We start from the raw sequence: 24,694 nt of genomic DNA, 5'->3' as shown, positions 1-24,694 counted from the left end.
TATGTATTATTTTTTTTTTGTATTAATTTGAATATAAAATTAATATTGAATACCAGATTTAAAAAACATTTTAAAAGGCATAAAATATAGATTTAATTATTCCATAATGAGTATTTGATTTTCACTTTAGAGCTCCATATGGCGAAGCGGGAAATTTCGTCTCTAGAGGCAGAAAATGCAGAATCCGAGAATCTTAGAGTAACTGCAGAAATGAAAGTGGTAGATCTTGAAGAGCAATTAGAAGCTATGCATAGATTGCAAAATGAAAGTAAATTAGAATCTTCAACGGAAGCTAATCATACAGAATTGATCAAACAAGTGGCATCCCTAACACGAGAAAATACCGAGTTATATAATAGAATATCAAAACTCGAGGAGAAAGGAACATCTGACAGTGGGTCAACAGAGTCGTTCGAAACTGTACAAGAATTAGACAAGACTGATTTATTGAAAAAGGTCGAAGATTTGACACAGAAAAATAGTAATTTAACCCTTAAATTAAATAAACTTCAAGAAAAAGAAAATTTCCACGCTGAATCTACAGAATCTATAAATGACCCGGATAAAAATGAATTATTAAAGAAGATTGGTCAATTAACCCAAGAAAACACAGATTTAACGATGAAGTTAAGCAGAGTGGAAGAGAAAGGATCTTCTGATACGGGATCGACAGAATCTTTTGAACGGATTCCAGAGCACAACGAAAGTATAACAAAAATCGAGCTTCTCACACAAGAAAATAGCGAACTTGTAATTAAACTTACAAAACTTGAGGAACAACTAGAACATGTAGAATCTAAATCAAACGTTGATTTGAAATTAAAAGTTGATACTTTATTACATGAAAATGATAATCAGTCTGTAGAATTATCTAGTCTCAGAATTCAAATAACAAATCTTATTGAAGAGAATAGTAAATTGCAGAAACAAATTGAAACATTGTCTAATATTGTCAAATTGGATGATGATTCTCAAATTGAAACGAAATTATCTGAAGCTTCTAAGATATCAATTAGAGAAATTGATTTTAAAGCACAAGTTGATATATTAATGGAAGAAAAAAGTCTTTTACAAAAAGAGGTAAAAGAATTACGTAATTCATTAGATCAGTGGCATGAAACGACTCAGGATCTTCAAATCAATGATTTGAGAACCAAAATAGAAGAATTATTGAAAGAAAATGAAGAAGTAGTTACGAAGGTGTCAGAACTTAAAAGTTTTAATCAAAAGTTGAAAGATAATTTAACTGAGGTGATGCTAGAAAAAGAAAAATTACATCTAAAAATGAATCAAATGTTGCAAAATGATCCTGATAATGAGAAGTTAGAACTTATTGAAAAATTAGAAAAACTAAATCAAGAAAAACAAGATGCTGTTCAAGATAGCACTGGTTTACAAAAATCGGGTCAGGAAATATTTGAAATTCCACAATCCGATGATGCCCTGTCTCAACAAACAGAATCCATGATTGTTGCTTCCTTAGAACATGAGATAGAAAAATGCAAAAGCTTAATCACAGAACAAACAGGCCTAATTGAAGAAATGAAAATAAAGCTTGCAAACAAGGAAGAAGAATTAGAGGAAAAAGGTAAACAGATTATGGAATGTGAAAAGTCTGGAAAGAAAACAGAAAGCTTGGAAAATGAATTAAAAGAAATGTTTAATACCTTAGAAGAATGGAAATATAAATGCAATGAAATGCAGGAAAAGATGGAGAAACTAGAAGCAGGAAAAGCTTCCATTGAAGAGGGATTCAAAATTTTGCAAAACGAATACAAAATATTGCTAGATGAAAAGGAAAAGAAAGATGCAGAAATTATTTCACTGCAACAACAATTACGTAGTACAACGACGACATTTGAATTAAAGCATCAGGAGCAAATTGCAGCTGTCTTTGAAAAGGATAATGAAATTGCTAATTTTAAAGCAATTATTGAAGACAAAAATCAAGAGTTACAAGCTAAAAATGCAGAATTACAAAATAAAATGATTATGATAGATAGTTTACATGATGAATTTAATAACTATAAAATGTTAATCCAAGACAAAGATTCATTGCTAACGTCGATATCTAACGAAGTAGCAAATCTTAGTAATCTAGTGAAAAGTAAAGAAGAAGAAATACATTCTTTGAAAAAAGACATTATTGAATTGAATAATAAAGTAAAGGAATCAAAACCTATGAAAGATTATGATGCTTTGCTAGAGCAATTGAAAGATAAGAATATGATCCTTGATGAACTAGAATGTAAGATCAATGCAACCACGAAAGAAAATAGTAATTTATTGGAAAAAGTAAAAAATCTGTCTCAGCAAAATTACGATATTCAAAATCAATTAGTCGAAAAGCAACGAGAATTTGTTGATTTAATTACAATGAAAGATCATCTAGAAGTACAAATTGTGGAAGCTAAGAATGAAAAAAGTGAAGCTGAAAGGCAAGTTTGGGAATTACAGAGCATTATAGATAATAATACAGGATTTGTGAATGATGTGCAAGCAGAATTAAGAAGCACATATAAACAAATAGAACAATTAAAAGTGAAGCATACTGAAGATACCCAACTGCAAAATCAGAGACTTGAAAATGTAATTGAAGAATTGAATGCCAAGATGCAAGAATGTGAAATCTTGAAAGGTGAATTAGAAGAAAAGGAAAGACTAGTTGGTCATAATATAACTGAAGAAGCTAAACTTGCTTTAGAAGCTAAAGTTGCCGATTTGGAGCAAAAGTTAAAGGATTCGGACGACAAGATACAAATGCAGCTAGAAAAGATGAAAAAAATTGCCGCTAATCTAAAGAAGAAGACAGCGGTATGTCAAGAGCTTGAGAGTAGAGTTACCGAGCTCGAAGAGAAGTGGACGACCGAAAAAGATGAAAAAGAAGCTAAAAACAAGCAAATTCAGGATGTGGAGATTGCAATACGCGAAAAGGATAATAGAATAGCCGATTTAGAAGAGAAACTAATACAAGCTAGAAACGAGTCCACGGAAGCTTCCAAAAATATCGAAAGATTAACAAATGATTTGACTAATTCAAAGGAGAAGATGCCTCTCCTTATGCAACAACTTACAGAAATGGAAGAGGAAATTGTGAAGTTACGTAAAGATATTGAATCTTCTACAGCAGAACTTGCAACAGAAAGAGAAGGCAAACAGAATATAATCTTGGAATATGAATCTTATAAACAGCAGGTTATTCAAGAAAATGAACGTAAACAATTGGAGCTAGAGGACATAAAGGAGAAAGCTAGAGAGCTTAGTGTACGAATGCAAGTTATGGAAGCAGAGTATGTTGACCAGCTTGCATTAATTAATGATCTTAAGGCTCAAAATGGGCTGTTACTGTCGAAACAGGCGCATATTAATGAAAAATTGGAAACTGTTGAAAAAGAGTCGGAAGAACGCAGATTGTTAATCGAGCAGATGGAGAAAGCAGTTATTAACACATCATCGGAAACCACTCAAACTTTGGAAGAAGAAGTTACTGAGGATGATACAAAAATGACTGGAGTCCAACATTGTAGTCATTGTGAACAATGCCAGACTTTGGTGCAAGCATTGGAAGCGAAATTACAAGAACGAGAAGCTGAAATTGAGAATTTGGATAATGAATTAGCTAATTCCATTGGTAACTTTGTTCAGATGAGAGAATCTCTTAGATTCAACGATTTGATGAATCAAACTAGTATGAGAAACAGATCATTGGAAGATCCATACAATGATCTTTTGTTCCAGTATAATTCATTGATAGCAAATCACGAGGAGGTGAAAGCAAAATTGGAGGAAACATTGAGAGAAAATAAAGAATTGATAGGAAAAGTTGAAGAACAGCAATCTAGAAATGTTACTTTGGAAGAGAAGATAGTTAGAACAGAGCAGATATTGGAAGACAATAAACAGAACACAGAAAGATTGCAGGGTGCTGATCTATTAAATTCTGATTTAACCAAAGAATGCAAAGTACGAGAAACAGAATTATTAAACATGCAACAAAAGATGCAAATTGTTCAGAAACGCGCTGATGAACTAGAACAACAATTGAACTTTCAAATAGATTCTCTTAAATCAATGGAAGCACAGAGAGAAATGGCAGAAAAATTGTTGCAAGATACTAGACACAGTTTGGAACAAGAAATTGAATCTCTTAAAGTCGATAAAGAATCCAGTGAAAAGAGAATAGAGGAATTAAAGATGGAGTTAGATGCATATAGAAATTGGAATACAGAATCTATAGAAAAATCAAAGAAAGAGTCACCCGTTCTTGACAGTGCTCCTCAGAATAATGTTCCCCAATTATTTGATGCTTCTAAAATCTTTGGTATGTCATCTGCTTCCAATTCTGATCTTTTGACTAACAAAGAAGTGAGAAGGTTGCAGACTTTACTAAATGAAAAGGAAGCACAGTGCTCTAATCTAACTCAAGAGATCAATCATTTGCAGAAATTGATGATTGAAGAGAGAACACAGATATCTCAGAATTATAGTCAACGTGTTGAAGAATTAGAAGTTTCACAGAAACAATTACATGCTGCAGAGGCAAATGTGGAAAAGTTAAAAGAAGTACTGGCTGAAAAAGAAAAACAGATTGATTCACTGAATGTAGAGTTACATAATCTTAGTACGCAAATGACGGAACAGCAAAATGATATGGAAAATAAGTTCAAGGATTCATTGTTAGCTAAAGATAATCAGATAGAGAAATTAAACATGACTTTAATCTCCATGAAGGAAGAATTAAACAAAACTGTTGAAAATCAAAACCAACAAGAAGTCCTTTTAGACTCATGCAAATTACAAATAAATAACTTAGAGGCAGAACTGAAAAATTCTACTGATCTTGAATTAATACCAGAGCTGGAAAATCGTGTATCAATTCTTACCAAGGAGAGAGATTTGTTGCAACTGCAAGTGAATGACTTGTCTAGGTCCATGGAAGAATTGAAGGACTCTATGAACGTTGAACGACACTTGCAGATAGAGGTTGAGAAAACTATGCACGAGAGAGATGAAGCTAGAGAACTAGTTGTAAACCTTACTCGAGCTCTGGAAGAGGCGAATAAACAGTCTGATAAAACGCTTACCATCACGGATACGTCAAAAGAATCTACTCCATTAGAGGAAATTACTGTTGGACAACAGACAGAACCGGAGACCACAAAAGTTACAACAGAGGAAATTCAGCAGGAGGTTTCCTTGGATGTGGAAGCAGCATGGGATGCTGGATCGATGGAAAAACTCGACGAGGAAACCTGGGGATGGAATGCGGATGATGCTCAGTTAGCTGATGAACAGCATCTCACTACTACATTGATTCCAAGCAAGGAAATGCAGTTACAAGCCAAAATAGATGATCTTCAGGATCAGATCAAAGATTTAGAGAAGGAGAAGGAGAAGATGATGGAAGAAAGTAAGACTACTCAATTGAGGAATGCAAAAATGATAAAAAAATTGAAGGAGTATAAGGTACAGCTGGAGAGTCTCCAGCAACAGATAAAAATACAAAAGTCAGCAAGTGATTTTTATGAATTGGATTCTGCAATAGAGGAAGAATTGAAATCTCAGATTAGTAAATTGGAAAAGACCTTGATAGAGCTTAAAGAAGAACAGAAAAATACTGCTGCTGAGAAAGAGGCTTTAATAAAACGTTTAGATGTGGTAGTTTCTGCGAATGAAAGGTATATGGAAATGAAAGAAAGACAGGACATGGATATGGAAGTATTACGTATTCAAAATAAGGAATTATCTGATAAAGTCGAGGCTCTTGACAAACGACTACGGGGAAGTGCAGTTAAGTTAGACGAAAATGACATTTCTCAAAATGAAAACATTTCTTCGAACAAAGAGTCTGAACCAGCCACACAGGAACGTTCTCGAGAAAAGCGATCTGTTCAAGAAGCAGATTATGAAAATTTGTGTAAAACATATAAGGATGAGATCGACGATCTTAAGGATGAGATGGAGGCACTTGCAACTGAAAATGAGCAACTTCAACATTTCTTAGAAGATTTAAAGATGAAATTATCTGCTTTAGAATCAAAACGAACTGCAGAAGAAAATGAATCTATCCAGATCGTAGACGATTTAAATAAAAGAATTTCGGAATTGCAGGGAATGTTAAGCAAATCTAGAGAAGAATATGATTTATTGAGGAAGCAGTACGAACAGAGTTTGATGGATGCCAATGATCAAGTTACGGCCATGAGACAAAATACTGATTTTTTGAAGGAGGAAGCATTTGAAAAAACTAGTAAATTGGAAATGGAAATAGCCGATTTGCGTCAACAAATCGAAACCTCCGAATCAAATGCCATCGAACTACAGAAAAGATTACAGGACGTTCTACAAGAAAAAGTATCTGCAGAAGAAAAGCTAACTGCTTTAACGACATCTTCAGAGAAACAATTATCTTCTATGAATGCGTCGATGGTGGAAGTGATCGAACTTTTGAATATCAGAATACAAGAAGTGGCGGACTTGAAGCAGGAACTTCAAAAACAGTATACGGACAATGAAGGTGCAAAGTTAAAATTGCAGGATACTATACAGGGTCTGAATCAGGAGCTCAGTGAAAAGAAACAACAGCTGGAAATTCTGAAGAAATCTCTTAGTGACAAAGAAAATGAATGTATTCAGCAACAGAGTATGGAAACTGTCAGTGCTACTGTCAGTCAAGCTACTCAAGAGTTAGTACAAAAACATGCAATAGAAATTGAGGAAAAAGAAAAACAGATACAAAATCTTAATGAAAGACTATCGATGTCAGAGAAAGTTATAAGTGAGCATTCACTTGAAAAACAGAATAATATTTCCCAGTTTCGTGCTCTGCAACAAGAACTGGAACTTTTAAAGCAGAATTTAATGGAAAAGGAGTCAAGTCTAGAATCTATTCAGGTTAATTTAATATCAATAACTGACCAGTTGACTAAGAAACAACTAGAGTTATCTGAAAGCAAGGCAAGAGTTCAGAATTTGTCGTTGGATAATCAAAGATATATGGAAACGATTGAAGAACTGAATAAGCGTTTGAATGAATCTGAAGCAGCATCAGTCAGCGTAAATGAATACATATTACGTATTCAGACTTTAGAGCAAGAAGTTCAAAGTACGACATTAACTTTGAGGGAGAAAGAGTCAATTTTGCAGCATCATATTCAGGAAACCGCAGAGCAGAAGACAGTTTTAGACAACAATAAAATTGAAATTGATAAACTTCGTACAGAGGTACAAAACGTAGAGGATTTGAAAAATGAGCTCTTAAGGAAAACAGAACGAATAAACAGTTTAAATTTGGAATTAGAAGCCACTCGTAAGACATTAGAAGAAACTCATCATAGTTTGAATGAGAAGGTATCTCTATTAGAGAAGAACAGTCAAATGTTAAATGAGAAACAAATGGAAATTGATAGATTATCAACTACTGTACAGCAGAGTCAACACCAACAGAGCTCTTCTAATACTATAGATGGTTTACCAGTATTTCGAATGGGTAATAATGAACAAAATTTACAGCGTACAATAGATAACATGCAGGTTGAATTGGAAAGGAAGGAAGAAGAGATTGAGCATTTGAAATACATTCTAAATGAAAATACATATCCCAGTATAATTCAAGAAATGCAACAAAGAATCAATTGCCTGTATAATGAAAAGGCTGAGTTGGAATCTGCTTTGGAAGTAGCTACTATAAGAGCTGAAGATAAGGAAAAACAAATTGATGCTTTGAAACAACGAATAGAGATACAAAATCAAGAATTTGTTTCCAAAGAAGAGGCAAGTCTTCATCCCAAAGATCGAAGATCGGTTCAAGATCAAGAACAGATTGTTAGGCTTCAGAATGAGTTGTATGCCAAGGAACAGGAAATTAACGAACTAAAGTATGTCATAGCTGAGAAAGACTCTCAATTGTCTTTTCAAGCCAGCATGGAGCCTCAATCAGATGAATTTGAATTGCGTGAAATGGTGCAGAGATTGACTACTGAATTATATGGTAAGGAACAGGAAATTCAACATTTGAAATCAACAATTGTTGGATTGCAGAAAGAAGTTTCTCGTTTGCAAGAATTTGAGAGGCTCTCGGAAACAACTAAAGAAGTTATACAAAAACTTAGTATCGAGAAAGAACAGGTTCGTTTGAAGGCTCATGAATTCTTGGAGAAGAAACTGAGAGAGAAAGAAATGGAGATCGACGAAATAAAGCAAAGATTAGCCAAGGAAAATCAAAATATTTTAAACGAACTACGATTGAGGGATACGGACATTGAAAATCTGAAGAAGCAACTGAAAGAATTTTCTACGATAGAGCAGACAATGAAAAACGAATTGCATCAGAAGGACGAAGAATTGATTCGAGTAAGCTCTGACCTGGCAGAGAAGGAACGTAGGTTGGCCGAATTGAGTATCACCAAAGATGCGGAGCTTCACAATTTGAAAATTCAAATTCATGAGAAGGAGGAACGTATAGAGGAAGTTTTAGCATCATACGATGAAGCAGGAAAACAACTTACCGAACTCAAAAATACTTTAGCGGCAAGAGAAACGGAAATAAATTCATTGAAGACACTTTTAGAAGAGAAAGTGAAGGAATATGAATTAATTCGAAATGTTTTAACGAAAGACGTTCCTGCGACTGATACTTCTGCAGCTCGAAGCGTAGAAGCTTCTGATGAAGAAAACAAAGCGTCGACTTCGCAAGAACTAGATCTTGCGTTGTATATGCTTCATCAAAGGGATGTCAGATGCGAGGAATTGACGCATGAATTGATGCAGTTACTCGAAGAACGTGACACATTGCAATTACGCCTCTCTAATGCAATCAGAGTGAACGAAGAGCTGAGAAAGATGGGCAGTTCAGCGAGCTCCGACCTCAGCCCTAAAAGGGAGGCGTCATCTTCTAGCACTGTGGAACCAATCGTGGAACATCCTTCACCGTCAAAGTCTGAGGGACCAGTCGAGATAGCGAAAGAGGCTATTGATACTCCAATTGGGGAAGACAAGGAAACTCTTGCCCTGAAGTATGTATTATATTCTTTTATCTTAATTAAATTGTATATATAGTACATAATTCATTGATATCTATCATTATTTACTATAGTCGCTATATAATGTTATACACATTCCTTTTTGGAATAGTTGAGGCATTAATATTTAACTTTATATGAGGTAATGTATTAGGTTGTCCCAAATGTTTCTTTCTTTCGTTTTATAGTTCCAATAGAACAGAATGAATCATACGTAATTCAATAAAATAATATAAAACAAAAGAATATTGTGCATCTATTATTTCCTTATAAAACGAAAAAAACTTTTGGGACAACTTAATACATATAATATATCTCTATGTTTTTAAATAGAAGTGGTCTTCAGGCATGGTTTATTTTGATTCTTTTTTATTCACAAAGAAAAAATGTATTATTATTGAAGGACTTTTATAAATTTCAATTCAAACATTTTGTCGAAGAATTATTATTTTAAAATAATACTTTTTAGTGTCAAGGAAAATAATTACACATTTGATTCTAACGTATTATCCTCTGTAATATTTTTTATTCGTTTAGCTGATAGTTTCTATTAAATATCATAATTCAATAAAAAGAGTTTTTATCATTGTGTTAATTAAAAGATTACACATCTGTTTAGCCCCTAAGTTTGCTTAGTGCGTAGCAGATCTGGAAACAAGCTTTCCAAGTTGATTCATCCTTTCCTCTGTAGCCCTGTATGATCTGTTCATGTTGTTTGAAGCTCTGCACCAATTAATCTGAACAAGACAAATGTTTTCAATTAAATATGAATGCGTTTCAAGAAACGAATGAGTGTCAATTTTTTGGAGCTCCTGTTACGTTCAGCACATTAAAGATTCAAAGGTTTGATAAGCAAAATTTTCTTTCAAATCTTTTTTCTTGAATTGTATACAAGATACCTTTGAAATTATGGTACAAGCAGTCGGGTGATGATTTTATATGCAAAAATAAGCCGAAAAGAAGGAATGACATTTTTTCGTTTAACGCTTCATTTTCAAAAGAAGTGTGTTTGAAAGCTTAGCAAATAGTGACATTGTCCATGTTTAATAATACAGACACGAGCAGAAACAAAAGTTTCATAATTTGAAATTTCCAGCTAATGCAGGATACCTGATGGGCTTTTAAACTTAATCTTTTCGAAAACGGAGCTTTAAATAAAAAAGTGATATTCTTTTCTTTTTCTAATCTATTTTTGCATGTAAGATCACCACCCGATCGCTTGTAGTATGATTTCGGAGACATCCTGTATAGCATCTTTAGATTGAACAAAAGAAAAGAAAACATAGATATTGGACTTTAATGGGTTCAGTTTAATAAATTCACGGATCAGCTGGTTGTAAAGACATAAGCTACTTATAAGAGCTTTAAATGTGTGAATGATGCGGTGGTAAATTCCTTTCTGAGCACTTCATTCGTAAGGAGAGAATTAACTTTACATTTTTTTCGGCGGAAATATGTTAAGATGTGTTTGTGAGTAGTATAGTAAGCTCCTTATTTCATTGTACAAGCTAGTTTTCCCTTTAGGCTGTCGCAGCTGCAAACGGTGAGCCACGCAAAAGACGTGCGATTGAGGGATGAGCGAGAATTGAGGCACACACAGCAAATGTCTTTGCTAGCGCACAAAGACGTTCTAAGTACCTTGCCCCCAGAAGCAGCTGCCCGGCTCGTCAATGCAAATTATACACTCTGTATGTATCCTCAGGCATATTTAACATTTCCAGTTTTCATCTTCCAGAGTATTAAGCAATAGTACGTAGCAATAGACTCTCGTTTGGCTTTGTACGTGTTTTGTTTTTCATTATATTTTAAGCTCTTTTTTGAAATCTTAATTATTATCATAAAAGTGATGTAGTAGAACATTTGATTAGTTTGAAGAGAAAATTAACAAGATATAAAATTTTAGATAAATGTTTTGTAAGATTTTTATAGAAGTTTCAAGGTATTTTTAAAGCCTTGGCTATAAATCTTCTAATTTTTTGCTTACAGCTAGGGATGTTCAGAGTCAGTCGAGCGTTTTGCTGAATTGGCTGTGGGGAAAAAGGTAGTTTTCTAATTATATCAGTATAGATTAGTTTTGATTAATAAAAAGAGATAATAACTGACCTTTTAACTAATCGTTTCTAATTCTATAAAATATTTGGATGCTTAATCTCAACGTTGAATGAAATTTTTTTCCCTCATCCGTTCCTTTCATTTTATATTTTGATTTATAAATTCAAGAAAATATTTAGAATCGTGAGACAATGCATTATTATTTCTTTTTTCGAAATTTGTATATCCAAGAAATGTTTATCATAAGATAATTAACATTAATACGATGTCAACATAATTGTAGCACGCCAAAGGTGGTGCACATGTGATGGAATATTAATGACGGTGAAGTGAATACCATCCTTGCCTTCTGGATACATTCCTGCCAAGTGCCAACTGCCGGGGCTATTCCTGTAATTAGACTAGATCGAATGAGATAAACGTGATTAAAGATGTGACGCATGTATTCCTGTGATTCAAGGATGCAAAGATGTCTGTATTTTTAATGTGACAATTCTGGGCGTTGGAACATTAATCGTGTCGTGCTTCTAAAGGAATTTTTCCTGAAGCTTTTAAAACGAAAAACGAAAAAGTCGCTCCATCTCTTCAGAGGAAAAGAGAGTGTAAGAGCATGACTAAACTGTATTATAATCGTTGTATAGCTTTTGTGTTTAGATATATTATAACGAAACATTGCCTTGGAGAAAAACTGTATATTTCAGTTATTTTATTAGCTATGAAATTGTTAATAGTATAAGATGTTTCTCGGGTATCGAGTTCCGATATCTGATGGAAGAATATTTGTTCCGATGGTTACTCTTTATAGTTTTTGCAAACTGTTTTGTTCAAAATGTGTTTTATGCAAATTCTTTGTGATTTGCCAGCCATTTATTGACGTAAACGTTTCTAGAGAATGGTATCAATGAAATTAATAGTAAATTGAAATAAAATGCTGGTAAAACACAAGATCATCGAAATCTAGATATCGATCGCAAATAGAAGTGCCGTATTTGTTGCTTTTTAAATGCGATGATTCGAACTTTCTATTTCCACGAAATTTTGTACAGAGAGAAGAATGCGTCGGTGAATAAATAAATTATGAAACTGAAGTATTTATTCATAAAAGTGTTTTTATTGTTTATCATTCATGTGACAGATCTTAGTTAAATGAACGCACGTGCGCGTGTGTTTAATTCTGTTAGAAGTAATATAATCTAGTCATAAGTGTAATTTTTGTTTTTAATCAGTATGAATATTTCGTAAGTATTAATTAAGATTGTCGACTATTTACAAATGTTGCGAATTATTCGATGAATTTTCCTCAAAGTACAACAAACTTACTGAACAAGCGGTACCTTTAAACTTGGAATTTGTATTTTATCGTTGTCATCCTATTAACGATATAATACTTCTGTATATCGTATGGATCACATTTTCTATAGGAAAGTAAAGAACGAGATGACACGAGATAAAAGCCGTGAAACTTCTGTACACGCTTTCATTTAATACATTTCGTGAATTTATAAATGAACAAGTATCGTGTGTAGTTTAACTATTAGAGTTCAAATAGAATACAAATAGAGTATCATTAACATCTTTGCAAAAGAGTACAACGAGTGTAATAAATTTTTATGGTAATTAAAAGAGGTTTAGCGTTCGTGTATCTCGTTTGAAGATGTCAATTTATATCTTTGTGTCTAGGCGCATCATTTCGTCTTGTATCTGGTACAACACTAGATATAGAAAATGTTTTTTCGCTGTCATCTATAGTACAAGTGACTCTTTCACGATAATTTTAATGTTCAGGATTCCCCAAGTTGTTCAAATTAATTTTCTGATACTTAAAAACAATTATTGCTCCAATGAGGAAAACACAAAAAATGATAGATATTACTGTCATCGCCTGATTGACGTCTTCAGGCTGCTTAATATTCGTATAAGCGAGCATTAATGGATTAGTTTCGGTCCAACTGGTCCAGGTGTTATTCCAAAGCGATGGATCCGATCTGGGATCTCCATCCAAATTACTAGGAGGTATCACGGTTAATCCGTGCTTAATAAGAATCGTTTCAAATATAACTAAATTCAGAGGACTTTTCCCAGCAAGATTCACCATTTCGCAAGGATCTTGTTCTATATTAAAGAGACATGGTGCTATCATTGGCTCACAAGGGATCTGTAATAAAATTGTAGACAAATTTTTTAGCGGCTTGCAACACAAGGTGGTTATAAAACTTATTATAAGTTATGGTATTTTTATCAGTGAAAATAAAAATAAATTAGCGTAGAAAACTTATACGTAACATATGTAATTTCAAATAGGATCTTTGTTCGTACGACACTGACCTTATCTTTCTCTGTAACGTTACACTTTATCTGTGCTTTTTTTCGCATTTCGATAATGTCCTCGCTAGTAAGTATCTTTTCTTGAAAATTGGTTTTTGAAGAAGTATCGTACACAATTTTTATGTTTTCTTTTTTCTTTTCGTTTAGTTCCATCGCTTGTTTAGCGGTAATAACACCAGAAATAGCGACACCAGTTTTGCTGTACAACACTTTGTAAGGATCGTATCGAGGGGAAACGCCCTCGGATGGGTCTCCACTTGCCCCAAGCCAGGCGCTGCCAGTTTCAGTCTGACCGATGATATATTTAAAATCGCCCCGTCTAATAGCAGCATAATCAGCGAGGTCATCGATGTTGATCACTATTTCGGATCTGGGACTGATTTTGCCCGACACCAAGGATGGCCAGAGATCGAATCCATCGATGTTTCCGAGTTGCATCCTGTCCACTCCTAAAGGTTATACGAGTTTTGAATAAAATAAACTTTACTGTCTGTCAATCTGATTTCGCAAACGTTTCAATTAATCTAGCATTTGTTAACGTTTTTAGCAATCTTATCGTAATATCTTGCAATATCAATATGGTAAAGTATTTCTATAGAGACGTGGACGTAAAGTGACTTATAGCAAAATCTTGATCCTTTTAATAATTTGTCTTACACTTGTTTTGAAAATTTTGCGAGAAATGAGAATTTAATGGAACGCGAATTTCTAATACCGTAGAATGATTTTAATACTTTTAATATTATTCTATTAACCTGCTGCAGACAAAAGCGTAGGTAGCCAATCGGACATGAACATCATTTGATTCGACACTCTTTTAGATTTTCTAATCAGAGGACTCCAGATAGCTGCGACTCCTCTCGTTCCACCTTCCCATGGACTGTTCTTTATCTGAAAAATTCTCAAAGTTTCAGCTGTTCCAACGTACAATCGTTCTATGTAGAATATATTTACGCCACGAAGAGGGTAATTGCTGCCTTGATTGCTCAGTATACCGTTGGTTGGTGCACCGTTGTCGCTCATGAAGACTACTATGCTATTTTTCAACATACCGCGACTTCGCAGTGCGTCCATCACATCGCCAACGCTTTGGTCCAATTTCGATACAACGGCTGTAAGTACAGGTATAAATTATAATATTTGAACTCGGCACGATATTAGAATATTATTTCCATGTTTTATTCTTTTAACACGCACACAGAAACTTCGAAAGTACGTTTTATTTTTATTGACGGAAAGTGTTTCTTTACTTAGAAAAACGTAGAATTTGATAAGGGAGTACGATAATTGATATTTTAATTGTAGAGTGTTAAATATTTGTTTACATTACGATCGCTATTTTGAATTGCTTAAAAGAGCAGATCCGCGGTCTGGAGGTACGTTGTGAACGCTGTTATTTGGAAATGTTGAAAACCGATAAAGTTAACACTTTGCGCACGTGCGACGCGAATTTGCATCCTTCATTTTTCAACTGTTGGCGATGATATCATCCTCTAAAAATGTTAACTACATGCTTGAATAATTCGAAATCGTTATCAGTATATTAGATATAATATTGGCTGCTTGGAGAGTTCGTTCCGATTTTTAAGGAGTTTAATAAAATAATAGATTTTGCTTAGTATCTCTTCATCGGTGAAATTGTTTTCAAGCATATCACACTAAGAAATGTTACTAGAAGTATCTTTAAATATGGTCGTTGATTCTTAACAAGATATTACACTTGTTAAATGCTATTTGGAAAGTTCGTTCCGATTTTTAAAGAATTTGGTCGAGATGAAAGATCATATTGAAAAGTTTATCGCCGAAAAATCTGAGAGGTTCTGCAAGGATGGAATATTCAAGTTGCGTGAAAGATAGAGAAAGACCGTGGAATAAAATACCTATATATAAAAAAACCTATATAACTCAATAAATGTATATCGAATTGAAACCTAAATCGGAACGAACTTTTCAGCGACCTTTTGAACCTTTTCCAAAAATACGCGGAATTCTGGCTAGATGCTTGTCAGAGCATACCGTCCTCAAAGTGTTAAGGTATAATTGAAGTAGATAATTTGTCAAGAAACAGGCTAACGTTTACCTGCTTGGATTCTTCTTTCCGGGTCGAGAATGTATGAAAATTTGGCGATCTCTTCGTCTGGTGCTCGTAGCAGTTGATCTTCATTACCTTTATGGGCAGCCAAGTGAGCCAGGTATAGAAACATTGGACGTTCAGTATCGTGTTCGTTAATCAGTCGCACAGCTTCGTTCGTGAACAGATCGGTAGCGTATTTTCCTGCAGTGTCCCATGCCACTGTCAGATTTCGCCTCATATCGAAGCCTTTGTACTCGTTATATAGCGGATCCTGAGGAAATTTTTCTTATACAAAACTGATTTATATAGGTTTTATGTTTTAACGTTTCATATTTAGGAAAATAAAATTTTAGAGATGACAAGTTATCACGAAGTTAACTTTCAAAACATTTACCGGTTCTTGCGCGATATGAGTGTAATAATCCTCAAGACCGTTCCAATATCCAAAGTGTGAGTCAAATCCACGATACGTCGGAGTATATTGTTTTTTGAAATATCCTAAATGCCATTTTCCCACAGCGTGCGTTTTATAGCCTATCTCCTGTAAATACTGAAACGAACATTCGTACGAAAAATATATTAAGTTTTTATCCAAATCGTATTTTAGTGCATTAAACTTAAATTAATGATTCGCTTAGTGTTTTTAAAACGTTTTCATGTCGTCTACAAGAATATGGAATAAAAATATATATGAATGTACATCATATAACAACATATACATAATTCTTACTTAAAAATGTATCTGTGATCTTCACAGGGCATTTCAAGATCATTGCAAGGTAAAGTAAATATCAGCACGATATATACCCTTCGAAATCGTACAACATTTGTTTCAAATCCTTTCTCGTACAATTTATAGTTTCCGAGATATTTACGTATTTCCTGTGATATCGATAACGCGGAGAAAATCATAGCAAATAGTCTCTTATAATTAATTTCGGTAATTTAATCCAGTGATTTAATTAGAGTAAGATTTTTTTATTACAGAAAACGTATGAATATTTAATCGAAATTACGATATAATTAAACATATGAACAACTAATGAATTTACGAATTCTGATAATTTGGTACACTTGAGACTTTGGTACACTCAAATTTTTTTTTATTTCAAAGTAGAGAATTTTCTTTATTTAAAAATAAAGAATATATTCTGGCTTTCATTATTTGAATAATTCTATTGTATTCTGATCAAGCAGTTTCTGATATCTTAATATTTGCTTTATGGTAAATTTGCTTGATCATGCAAATGATCATAGATTAACAAAGAATTTACTATGATTATATATAAAAGTTATTCGTGAGAAGAATTGTAAAATACTTTAAATAAACTTCCCAAAAAATACTATTTAATATAGATAATACTATATTATATAGTTAATATCGCTACTTGGCATTAATAGTGGTACAACTATTAATAAGTGGTACAACAAGAAATGTAAATTTTCTAGGAGAGACCTTTTAAAATTTATATTTTTGAAAATACTAAATACAGGCTTTATTGATGTAACTGCCCTTTAACGCAAAACTGATGCCACTATAAATATGCCATTTTACGTGATAGAAATAGAAACATAATGTAGATTTCGTATTTAATAAAAGTAAGTTTGAAATCTTTTTACTTGTGCCACTATCAATGCCACGTAAATAAGGTATGCAAATATTACTATTAATATATATATTATATATATAATTATATATTAATATATAAGTTATGCTAATAGTACTAATGCAAAGTAGCTATATAATATTTAATGTAATGTAATATATTATATTATATATTTAGTAGAACATAATATTTAGTAAGCTTCCTAATAAATGATATTTTATTAAGAAGATAAAATCGAAAGAAACTCACGTTGCGTGATTCGTTCAGAAACCTACCTGCGGTAATAGTTTCTCACTTAGAGGAAGCCCTCGTGGTTCGGTTGGATAGAGAACAGAATGTTGCATACCCAGATGAATCGGGTTTTTTCCAGTCATCAAAGCGGATCTGCTTGGCGTGCACAATGCCGGAACGTAATGATTGTTTAAGATGATACCATTGCATGCAAGGGCGTCGATGTTCGGTGTAGGAATTTGATCCGATCCGTGAAAGCTTACGTCGTTCCAACCCTATGCAATGATTTTAAATAAACATTTTTTAAGTAATCGAGGATATGATTATTATCGTCTTTTATTTTCAGTACATCTGAATGATATATTATTTAATTCATATTAAATATTAATACCAATAGATGAATATCACGAATATCATTAAAGCGGCACGATAAAAATTGATATGGATTTTGCGAGAAATATTCTTAATAACTAAAAAGATATAAAATTCGTAATTCTTTAGTATATTTACAGTTTTATTTTCAGAATATCTTTCTTCGTATCAGATATAATGTTACTTTGTTTAATTGTAACGTCCTTTTTTACGGACACGATATATCGATTCTCTGCTGTTATTTGTACATACCAAGTCATCGGCAAGAATAATGATGATATGTGGCTTCTGTTTGGTTTTCGGTGGTTGAAAGTTAATTTTCACTTGCGGCCGCGGAAGTAAAGTTGTCAAGAAAATTGTGCTCACGGTTGTTACTATTAATTCCGAGAGAAATAGCACGGTAAAAAGCTGTAGTATCAGTGTGAGGTTCATTTCGAAATCAGCTGCAACAAATAAAATAAAATTTACCATTCACAGAAGTTGATTACAGATCAAATTTAAAAACTGATACAATCTATTAAGATACCCATACAGTTCGTAGAACTGATTGTATAGCAAATAGTTATAATTTGATTAGCTACTATCATAAATATTGATTAAGTAAATTACAGATTTGATTGAAAACGAAGTGTAAAGTTTCAAAGTACAAATATCAATAAAATACTATCTCGAGGTTGAAATTCCAACATAAAAGTTAATTACAGAAGGAAATAAATTAATAATTTAACAATAATATAATAAACAATAATGATAATTAATTAATTAAAGTAATTAAGTAAATTAATAATACTATATAATATATGGTTGGTGATAGTAATACTCCAATATCGGATGTTTCTATGTTTAGTCCAGCACTAGTAACGATAGTACAATGATAGATGTAGTGCCATTAGCATTACTGATTCAAAAATCTCGAAGATCTGGGCTTATATACGAAATGTTAAACAAAAGAACAAATATCCTTGTCAAAATATTTCAGAAATATATGAGCAGGCAATTGTTTAATCAAAGGAACTAAAGGAAAGTAATGAGCTTTTCTACTACCGTTATTTACCTTATTGTATTTGAATTCATCTTTAGATAAATCCATATATTGCCGCCCGTAAATATTCAACAGTAACAGTATTTGTTGCAACAGTATGTGAATATGTATTAAAAAGTATAAATTAATGGCAAATTAATAGCTAAAAACAGTACTTATGAAGTTAGCAAATTATACATTGAAATTATCTATTTAAAGAATTAGCTGTAGTATATATATCTTTCTTTTTAATCAAATAATTAAATATTAAATAAATATATAAATAAATAACAAATTAAATATTAAATATTACTAATTAATTACTCATCAATTAATCCACAGGACTTTTATTTGACGTATAAAACAATATCAGTAGTTGTATGAATTTAGAAGATCGTTTCGTCATCTCATTTATACAGAGTAGTCTGTAACCATTGATATAATTGGGTGTAGAGTAATTCTACGAGAAAAAATAAGGTAAAAATATGCAATAAGATTTTATCATATGACGTTTCGTTTCCGAGAAAATCAGTTTGAAAATATGACAATAAGTATATTTAAATCTGGCTAATTCCAGAATGAACGAAAAAAAAAACGATCGGTAGGAGGTCGGATAATTAAACAGTTTGAGCTTTTCAAATAATAAGATAATTCCCAAACAATAAAATATTCGCAAGCTTTAACAAATTTATTGTTGCAACTTAGCCCTAAGAAGTCAACGTCATTCTGCTGTAAAGATGGTAGAGAGCAACGTAATTTCAAATATTTCTTGTCTGCGACTTTATGATCAGATTGTCCTGTTAAAGAGAAGCAAGTCCATAAATATTCCCGAGCGATAATTAAAAGTTCGTTACTTCAAATGTCTACTTTTTCTATGGTACGCTTAATTTACAACCCTAAGAATAGTACTATAATCATTCGATTTATTTATTTATTTATTTATTTATTCATTCGAGCGTACCGTACCATACCGAGCGTAGGATCGTACTTTTACGGAGGAATTAAGTTTTGGGCATTTCTCCCCATGCTAAAGTTAGTCCTTAAAGGTAATGAATATGCTGGTTCCTGCATAAACATCAGGATGGTCAACTATTCTGAACACTTGCACTGTACGGAGCTATTCTTCATCAATCAATAAAATTTATTACTGAGGTGTTGCAATTTTTCGCATATTTTGAGGCGACTAACGACGATAAAAATCACTTTGTCACTCGGTGATTAATCTATTAGCATTAGAATTATTATATATTGAAAAATTATGTTAATTAATAACGTTTCATCGATGACACAATTTCAGCCGCGTTAAATGGAAATGCGTAAATATCTTTCAAATACGTGAGAGCGAAGGAAGAAAGTTCTTCTTACGTTCATGGTAAAGGAGAAGAATGACTGTCCTGTATCCAACTATTCGTTGTAAGCTGTACATTTTTTCCGTTTATGTCCGGGTGGCATCTTTCCGTGGAATAAAAGAGATCAACTTCGTTCGGCTGGTCTTTGCCAACGCGAGAACCGACTAACTGGGAAACTCAAAACGCGTTGGCTTATTACCACTTTAGATTTTCCGTATGGCTAGCGGCGAGGAGCAAAGGGAGGATCTGGAGCATAACGAAAGTGCTGTTCTGGGGGAGGAAAATGAAGAAGGCGAGTGCGAGAAGTCGCAGCGATGCGTCGTGTATGTATACGTGAAAATTCAACGTTCCTTTCAAATCATTGTGGTTTTTGTGCATGTAAAATTACTATGCCATGGAAAAATCTTATTTAATAATCTTGTGGTATTTAGGCAGAGAGAGAGAGAGAGAGAGAGAGAGAGAGAGAGAGAGAGAGAGAGACACACACACACACAAATCCTTTTTTAATAAAATAGATGTTTTATAAGTATCGAGATAGACATAGCACTAAGATAGTTCTTATTTAATAATATTCTCAAATCTATTCTGTTATTATTATTTATATAATGCAATGACACTAGTTGAGAACGAACAACTTTTTATTTCAAGAAACTAAGGTGATATAGCTTTTGATGTAGCATTTCGATTCGACCAATAATTCCGGTGGAATTATTATATTATATTAACGAGATAGTACATATTATTGGTTGGAACGGTGCCACAGTTTGGACAAATACGATTTGAATAATTAGATGGAAACACAAGTAAAGCTTGCAGTAGCCTGCGTCGCGATGTAATTAAATTTTCAATCGGCATGACATTCAGATTGTCATAAGCAGAACGCTGCGAAAACGTTCGTTAATTGTCGCTAATTTCCTCAATTTGTTCCGATTGTTACGTTTCTCTGTTAGTTTTACACGGAGCATTCCATTATTTCATATTTATCTATTTTTATAGAGTCAAAGCAAAATACTTGCACATATGAGATCGTGTCAATTGGAATATAATATATTTATATTATTACGTTACTTACTTAACAATATTTATTATGATTTAAAATAAGTAAAAAACGAAAATGATGTTTACAATGAAAGCTTCCATACATAGTTCGTTCAATTAGATATGTTTTTAGTCTTTGATATCTCGCATTTCGTTTTATTATAATTTATAATCTCCTTCGCGATCTCATGTGTGAAGGCTATCTTTTTCAAAGATTTTCTATATACGGCTACCCGTGACTGCAGCTGATATAAAAAGCATGTGCGCACTGCTATGGTTATTAATTGGATTCTGACTTTTTGTAATTGAATGAAGATATTATTAAATAATAGAAACTTTATATGTATGCACCTATACAATGGATAAATTAATAAATGGACGTTGGATTTAACGAATCGCTATTTATATACAATATGATAGATAAATTATGATAGAAGGGATATACAAATATTTTAATTATCTACTGTATATTATACTATATATACAGGAATGCACTTAATTAATATAATTGCTATGTAGCTCTACTTCTATGAATGTAGTCGGCTTCTTTCAAATTAAGTAGCAAATTGACTCTGGTGTAAAAAGAAACGACGTAGTGAAACACGATTTATATTGCGAGTAAATTAACCGAAATCAAAGATGTAACTGGATGCGCGTTACTAATGTACAGTACGTGGAAAAAGTAATTAGCAGATGAATTAATTTGATGAAATACAAACATATATTTAAATACTTCATCCGTTTGCATTCTGAAAACTATTTATTTTGTAGAAATTCAATTTATTTATTACAAAGTCCATTATATTGTAGTTTTGTTATTTGATATCGGTATAAATATTGGATAGCGAGGAAAATGTTTTTATGCAATTTTCTCCCAGATTTGGTAAAATATATAATTCTTTTCGATCTTAAATCCTCGAAGAATGTTTGATTTTTATGGTATTGACAAGAATGTCGTAGATGCGACCTATTTTATAAGATAAAACGTGTTTTCTTTGTTTCTGTCATTTCTGGACTTTCTTTGAATACAAAATATCGTTGGTCCCTCTGTGCAGCCGTAGCAAATACTATCAAATCCCATATTCTAGAAGTTTGAAGTTTTAAAACATAAATTTCTAAAACTTTGATTTGTAATATGTACTTTTGTATTCCTTATATATTTCTTAGATTTGAAATTTCGTGAGAATGAAACCAATATTTACTTTTTCTCATCATTTATTACTTATTTAAATATTAATTGAATGATTTGTAATTTAAATCTTTTAATCCAAACTATTCGAAACTTTCAGATTCTAATGTCGAATTTAAAAATTTAGACGAGCAACCAAATTTAATTTATATTTTAATTATACATATATTGTCGTATATTTCAATTTCTTAACATACGAAATAAATTTTTAAGTACATATTATCTACCTAGTATTTATTTACATATATCTATAGTTTAAATAGACAGATTTTAATAAATCATATCATCTTACGAATACTAATATGATATTTCAGTCAATGAAGAAGTTAACAAATATCAATACAATTAAGAGTTTGCTAAAATTTTTCTTTATTCTACTGAATATTTGATTTACAATTTGATTTAGTATGACCCTCGTTCGCTGTGTGGTATCATCTAACAGCTACGTCGCGAGCAAGAGCATTTGTATATCGTATTGTAGACTTCAGTCGACGTTTGATTATGGGGTCGCATTGGATGGTTCTCGATCATTAGGTTACGCGCACAAACGAAAAATTGTCGCGCAACAGTTTTATCGCTTTCACTCGCATCAATCAAAAGTCCAGTTCCTTCTCCTTCGAGGTATTAACAAAAGAGTCGTTCTGGAATCGCGTTGTCCATATTTAAAGTATGCGCTTATCGTGTTTTCGTAAGTGAAAAGATTGTGGCGCGAAAAATTGTCGTTAGTATGCTCATAGTTTTTGTAGTCGACGCGTGTACCGGAGAGGTTAAGATGGGTGAAACGTAACAGGATTTATTTGTAAACGACGTGAACGGAGTTTATGCACTGATTCGCGTAGTAAAATGTGTATATAGTACACGCGACACTACTTGATTTTCATTAGTTTACATTCACTCCAGTAAACTCGTTTCATGCCTAATTCACGCATTTTAATTTTTCGAAACTCGATGGATATCTTATTCGTTTCTGACACTTTTTCTTTAGTACACGTATTTTTGCTTATTGTGTATATCTAAAAACGAAGTTATGTCATAGACATAGTCTTGTACTTTTACTTCCGCGAAAGGTAGAAAATAGCTTCTTACGAACGTAAAATGAAAATGGACTACATAGTTTTCTTAGACAGTAATTTATTCGAAGTGAGTGCATCAACGAAAACCAGAGTTACTGATGACGAAGCTGTTACTTTCTACGAATTATTTTACATTTTGCAAATATCTCAAGGTAATTAAAATTTGTTTGAAATTTTATTTCATTTTACCGGAACTTTTATTTTATAATTTAGTTCCATTGGATTCAATAGATTCATTATAATGGCTGCTCGATGATCCGATTATATATTTCGAACGCAGCATGTGTTTTAATTGTTGTTGATAAAAGTACCTAATAAAAAATAATCGACAAAAGTAGTATAAAGTATAAATATTAATTTTGTAGATGTTTTTATGCTTCAATAATATATTGTGCTAAGTATATAGTTAAGTATTATGACAATAGTTACTAGATAGTAATTAATATTTACTAGTTACTATAAACTTAGCGAATAATAATGATTATTCCATTCACTTAATTGTTCTTCCAGTTTAAAAATAATTGTAATTCTCCATAAAGGAAAAGAAATTGTTATAGATAAATATTAAATTGTTGTTGGAATGTAATTTGGAGTATATATCTATAGCAATAAGTCATATATATTACTTTGAAAAGAATCAGATATGGAACAGTGATTAAGGAAGTAGGTAAATATAAGGTATAATTACATACTCGTTAAAAAAGCAGAGGGAAAGTAGTAGTATTTTTTTTAGTAAACTTTAGAGACATAATAGAAAGTATTAAGAAATAAGAGTGATACGTAAAACGCTTTAGACATAATATGTTTTACTCATTTACATCATACGCAATCGTATTAATTTTGAAATTATTATATATATAAGATATAAATTCACATAATAATCTTAAAGTTATAATATATAAAATATTAATGAATTTCTAAGATTATAATTTTCACATGATTAAAATTACAATGTTTTAGTGTTGCAAAAATGCAAATTTTAAGAATTAATTTTAATAATTATATTTTTATGATTATTGATATAATGGAATTATTTTTATACAAATATCGATGTGATATATTCAGTATATAAACTGAATGTTTCTCAGTTATGTTTAACCTATCACCTTGTGCTCAGGAATCAGTTTAAAAACAATCAATTATCTAGGCGAGATTTCGTGTAAAATTCACATGAAACAATAATTGGAATTATTTATTTATATTTATATTATATATATTTAATAAGGTATATAAGAAGGCAAGAACTTACCTTAAAATACAATGGTACACTTTCTTGTTTGGCAGACTGAAGGAGACTGCGATTTATCTAATTCACGCTTAAGTTGCGCGTTCCTACAACCTCG

At 32.3% G+C, this 24,694-nt stretch overlaps 3 protein-coding genes across 10 annotated transcripts in view; 2 read left to right on the top strand and 1 right to left on the bottom strand.

The window, feature by feature from the left end:
- Window positions 1–12,167, top strand: part of LOC126915770 (golgin subfamily B member 1-like) — a 16,749-nt gene extending 4,582 nt beyond the window's left edge. For 4 of the 5 annotated variants that reach the window (XM_050720741.1, XM_050720742.1, XM_050720740.1 and 1 more), the window contains 4 exons: window positions 131–9,014; window positions 10,545–10,708; window positions 11,007–11,061; window positions 11,356–12,167. In XM_050720741.1, coding sequence (XP_050576698.1) covers window positions 131–9,014; window positions 10,545–10,708; window positions 11,007–11,061; window positions 11,356–11,380 — 9,128 coding nt within the window. In that variant the 3' untranslated portion in view covers window positions 11,381–12,167. The remainder of the gene's footprint in view (window positions 1–130; window positions 9,015–10,544; window positions 10,709–11,006; window positions 11,062–11,355) is intronic. The other variant, XR_007710323.1, reaches the window with a different exon arrangement.
- On the bottom strand, window positions 12,162–24,694 carry LOC126915777 (arylsulfatase B-like). Of its 2 annotated transcripts, none has more exons than XM_050720786.1 (9): window positions 24,601–24,694; window positions 17,934–18,124; window positions 17,354–17,584; window positions 15,866–16,021; window positions 15,478–15,742; window positions 14,352–14,509; window positions 14,153–14,288; window positions 13,398–13,846; window positions 12,162–13,227 (listed from the first exon to the last, which is right to left on the bottom strand). In XM_050720786.1, exons 2-9 carry the CDS (start codon window positions 18,111–18,113, stop codon window positions 12,847–12,849), a joined length of 1,956 nt encoding a protein of 651 aa, XP_050576743.1. In that variant the 5' UTR covers window positions 18,114–18,124; window positions 24,601–24,694; the 3' UTR covers window positions 12,162–12,846. The 2 variants fall into 2 exon arrangements, with proteins under 2 accessions (XP_050576743.1, XP_050576742.1); XM_050720785.1 differs by lacking the exon at window positions 24,601–24,694 and adding an exon at window positions 20,068–20,358.
- The window catches only part of LOC126915778 (gamma-aminobutyric acid receptor alpha-like), a 102,304-nt gene continuing 92,100 nt past the window's right edge, over window positions 14,491–24,694 (top strand). The window contains exon 1 of one of the 3 annotated variants that reach the window (XM_050720789.1): window positions 14,491–14,511. Coding sequence is in view for 1 of the 3 variants with exons in the window: in XM_050720787.1 (XP_050576744.1) it covers window positions 23,374–23,503 (130 nt within the window). In the remaining 2 variants the exon portion in view is untranslated. Of the gene's footprint in view, window positions 14,512–22,699; window positions 23,504–24,694 lie in introns of those variants that run through there. The other 2 variants (XM_050720787.1, XM_050720788.1) reach the window with 2 other exon arrangements.

Source organism: Bombus affinis, chromosome 4, assembly GCF_024516045.1.
Source record: "Bombus affinis isolate iyBomAffi1 chromosome 4, iyBomAffi1.2, whole genome shotgun sequence".
In the NCBI taxonomy this organism is placed as follows: domain Eukaryota; kingdom Metazoa; phylum Arthropoda; class Insecta; order Hymenoptera; family Apidae; genus Bombus; species Bombus affinis.
This window is presented reverse-complemented; position numbering and strand designations above follow the sequence as displayed.

What these genes read in the sequence shown, in the direction of transcription:
- LOC126915777 (XM_050720785.1), bottom strand. Translation starts at nt 20,128, where the DNA reads ATGTACAGCTTACAACGAATAGTTGGATACAGGACAGTCATTCTTCTC. An exon ending in TCTTCTCCTTTACCATGAAC is followed by an intron (nt 18,125 to 20,067) that starts GTAAGAAGAACT and finishes TATTTGTTGCAG; the next exon opens with CTGATTTCGAAATGAACCTC. An exon ending in GTGAGAAACTATTACCGCAG is followed by an intron (nt 16,022 to 17,353) that starts GTAGGTTTCTGA and finishes TGTTCGTTTCAG; the next exon opens with TATTTACAGGAGATAGGCTA.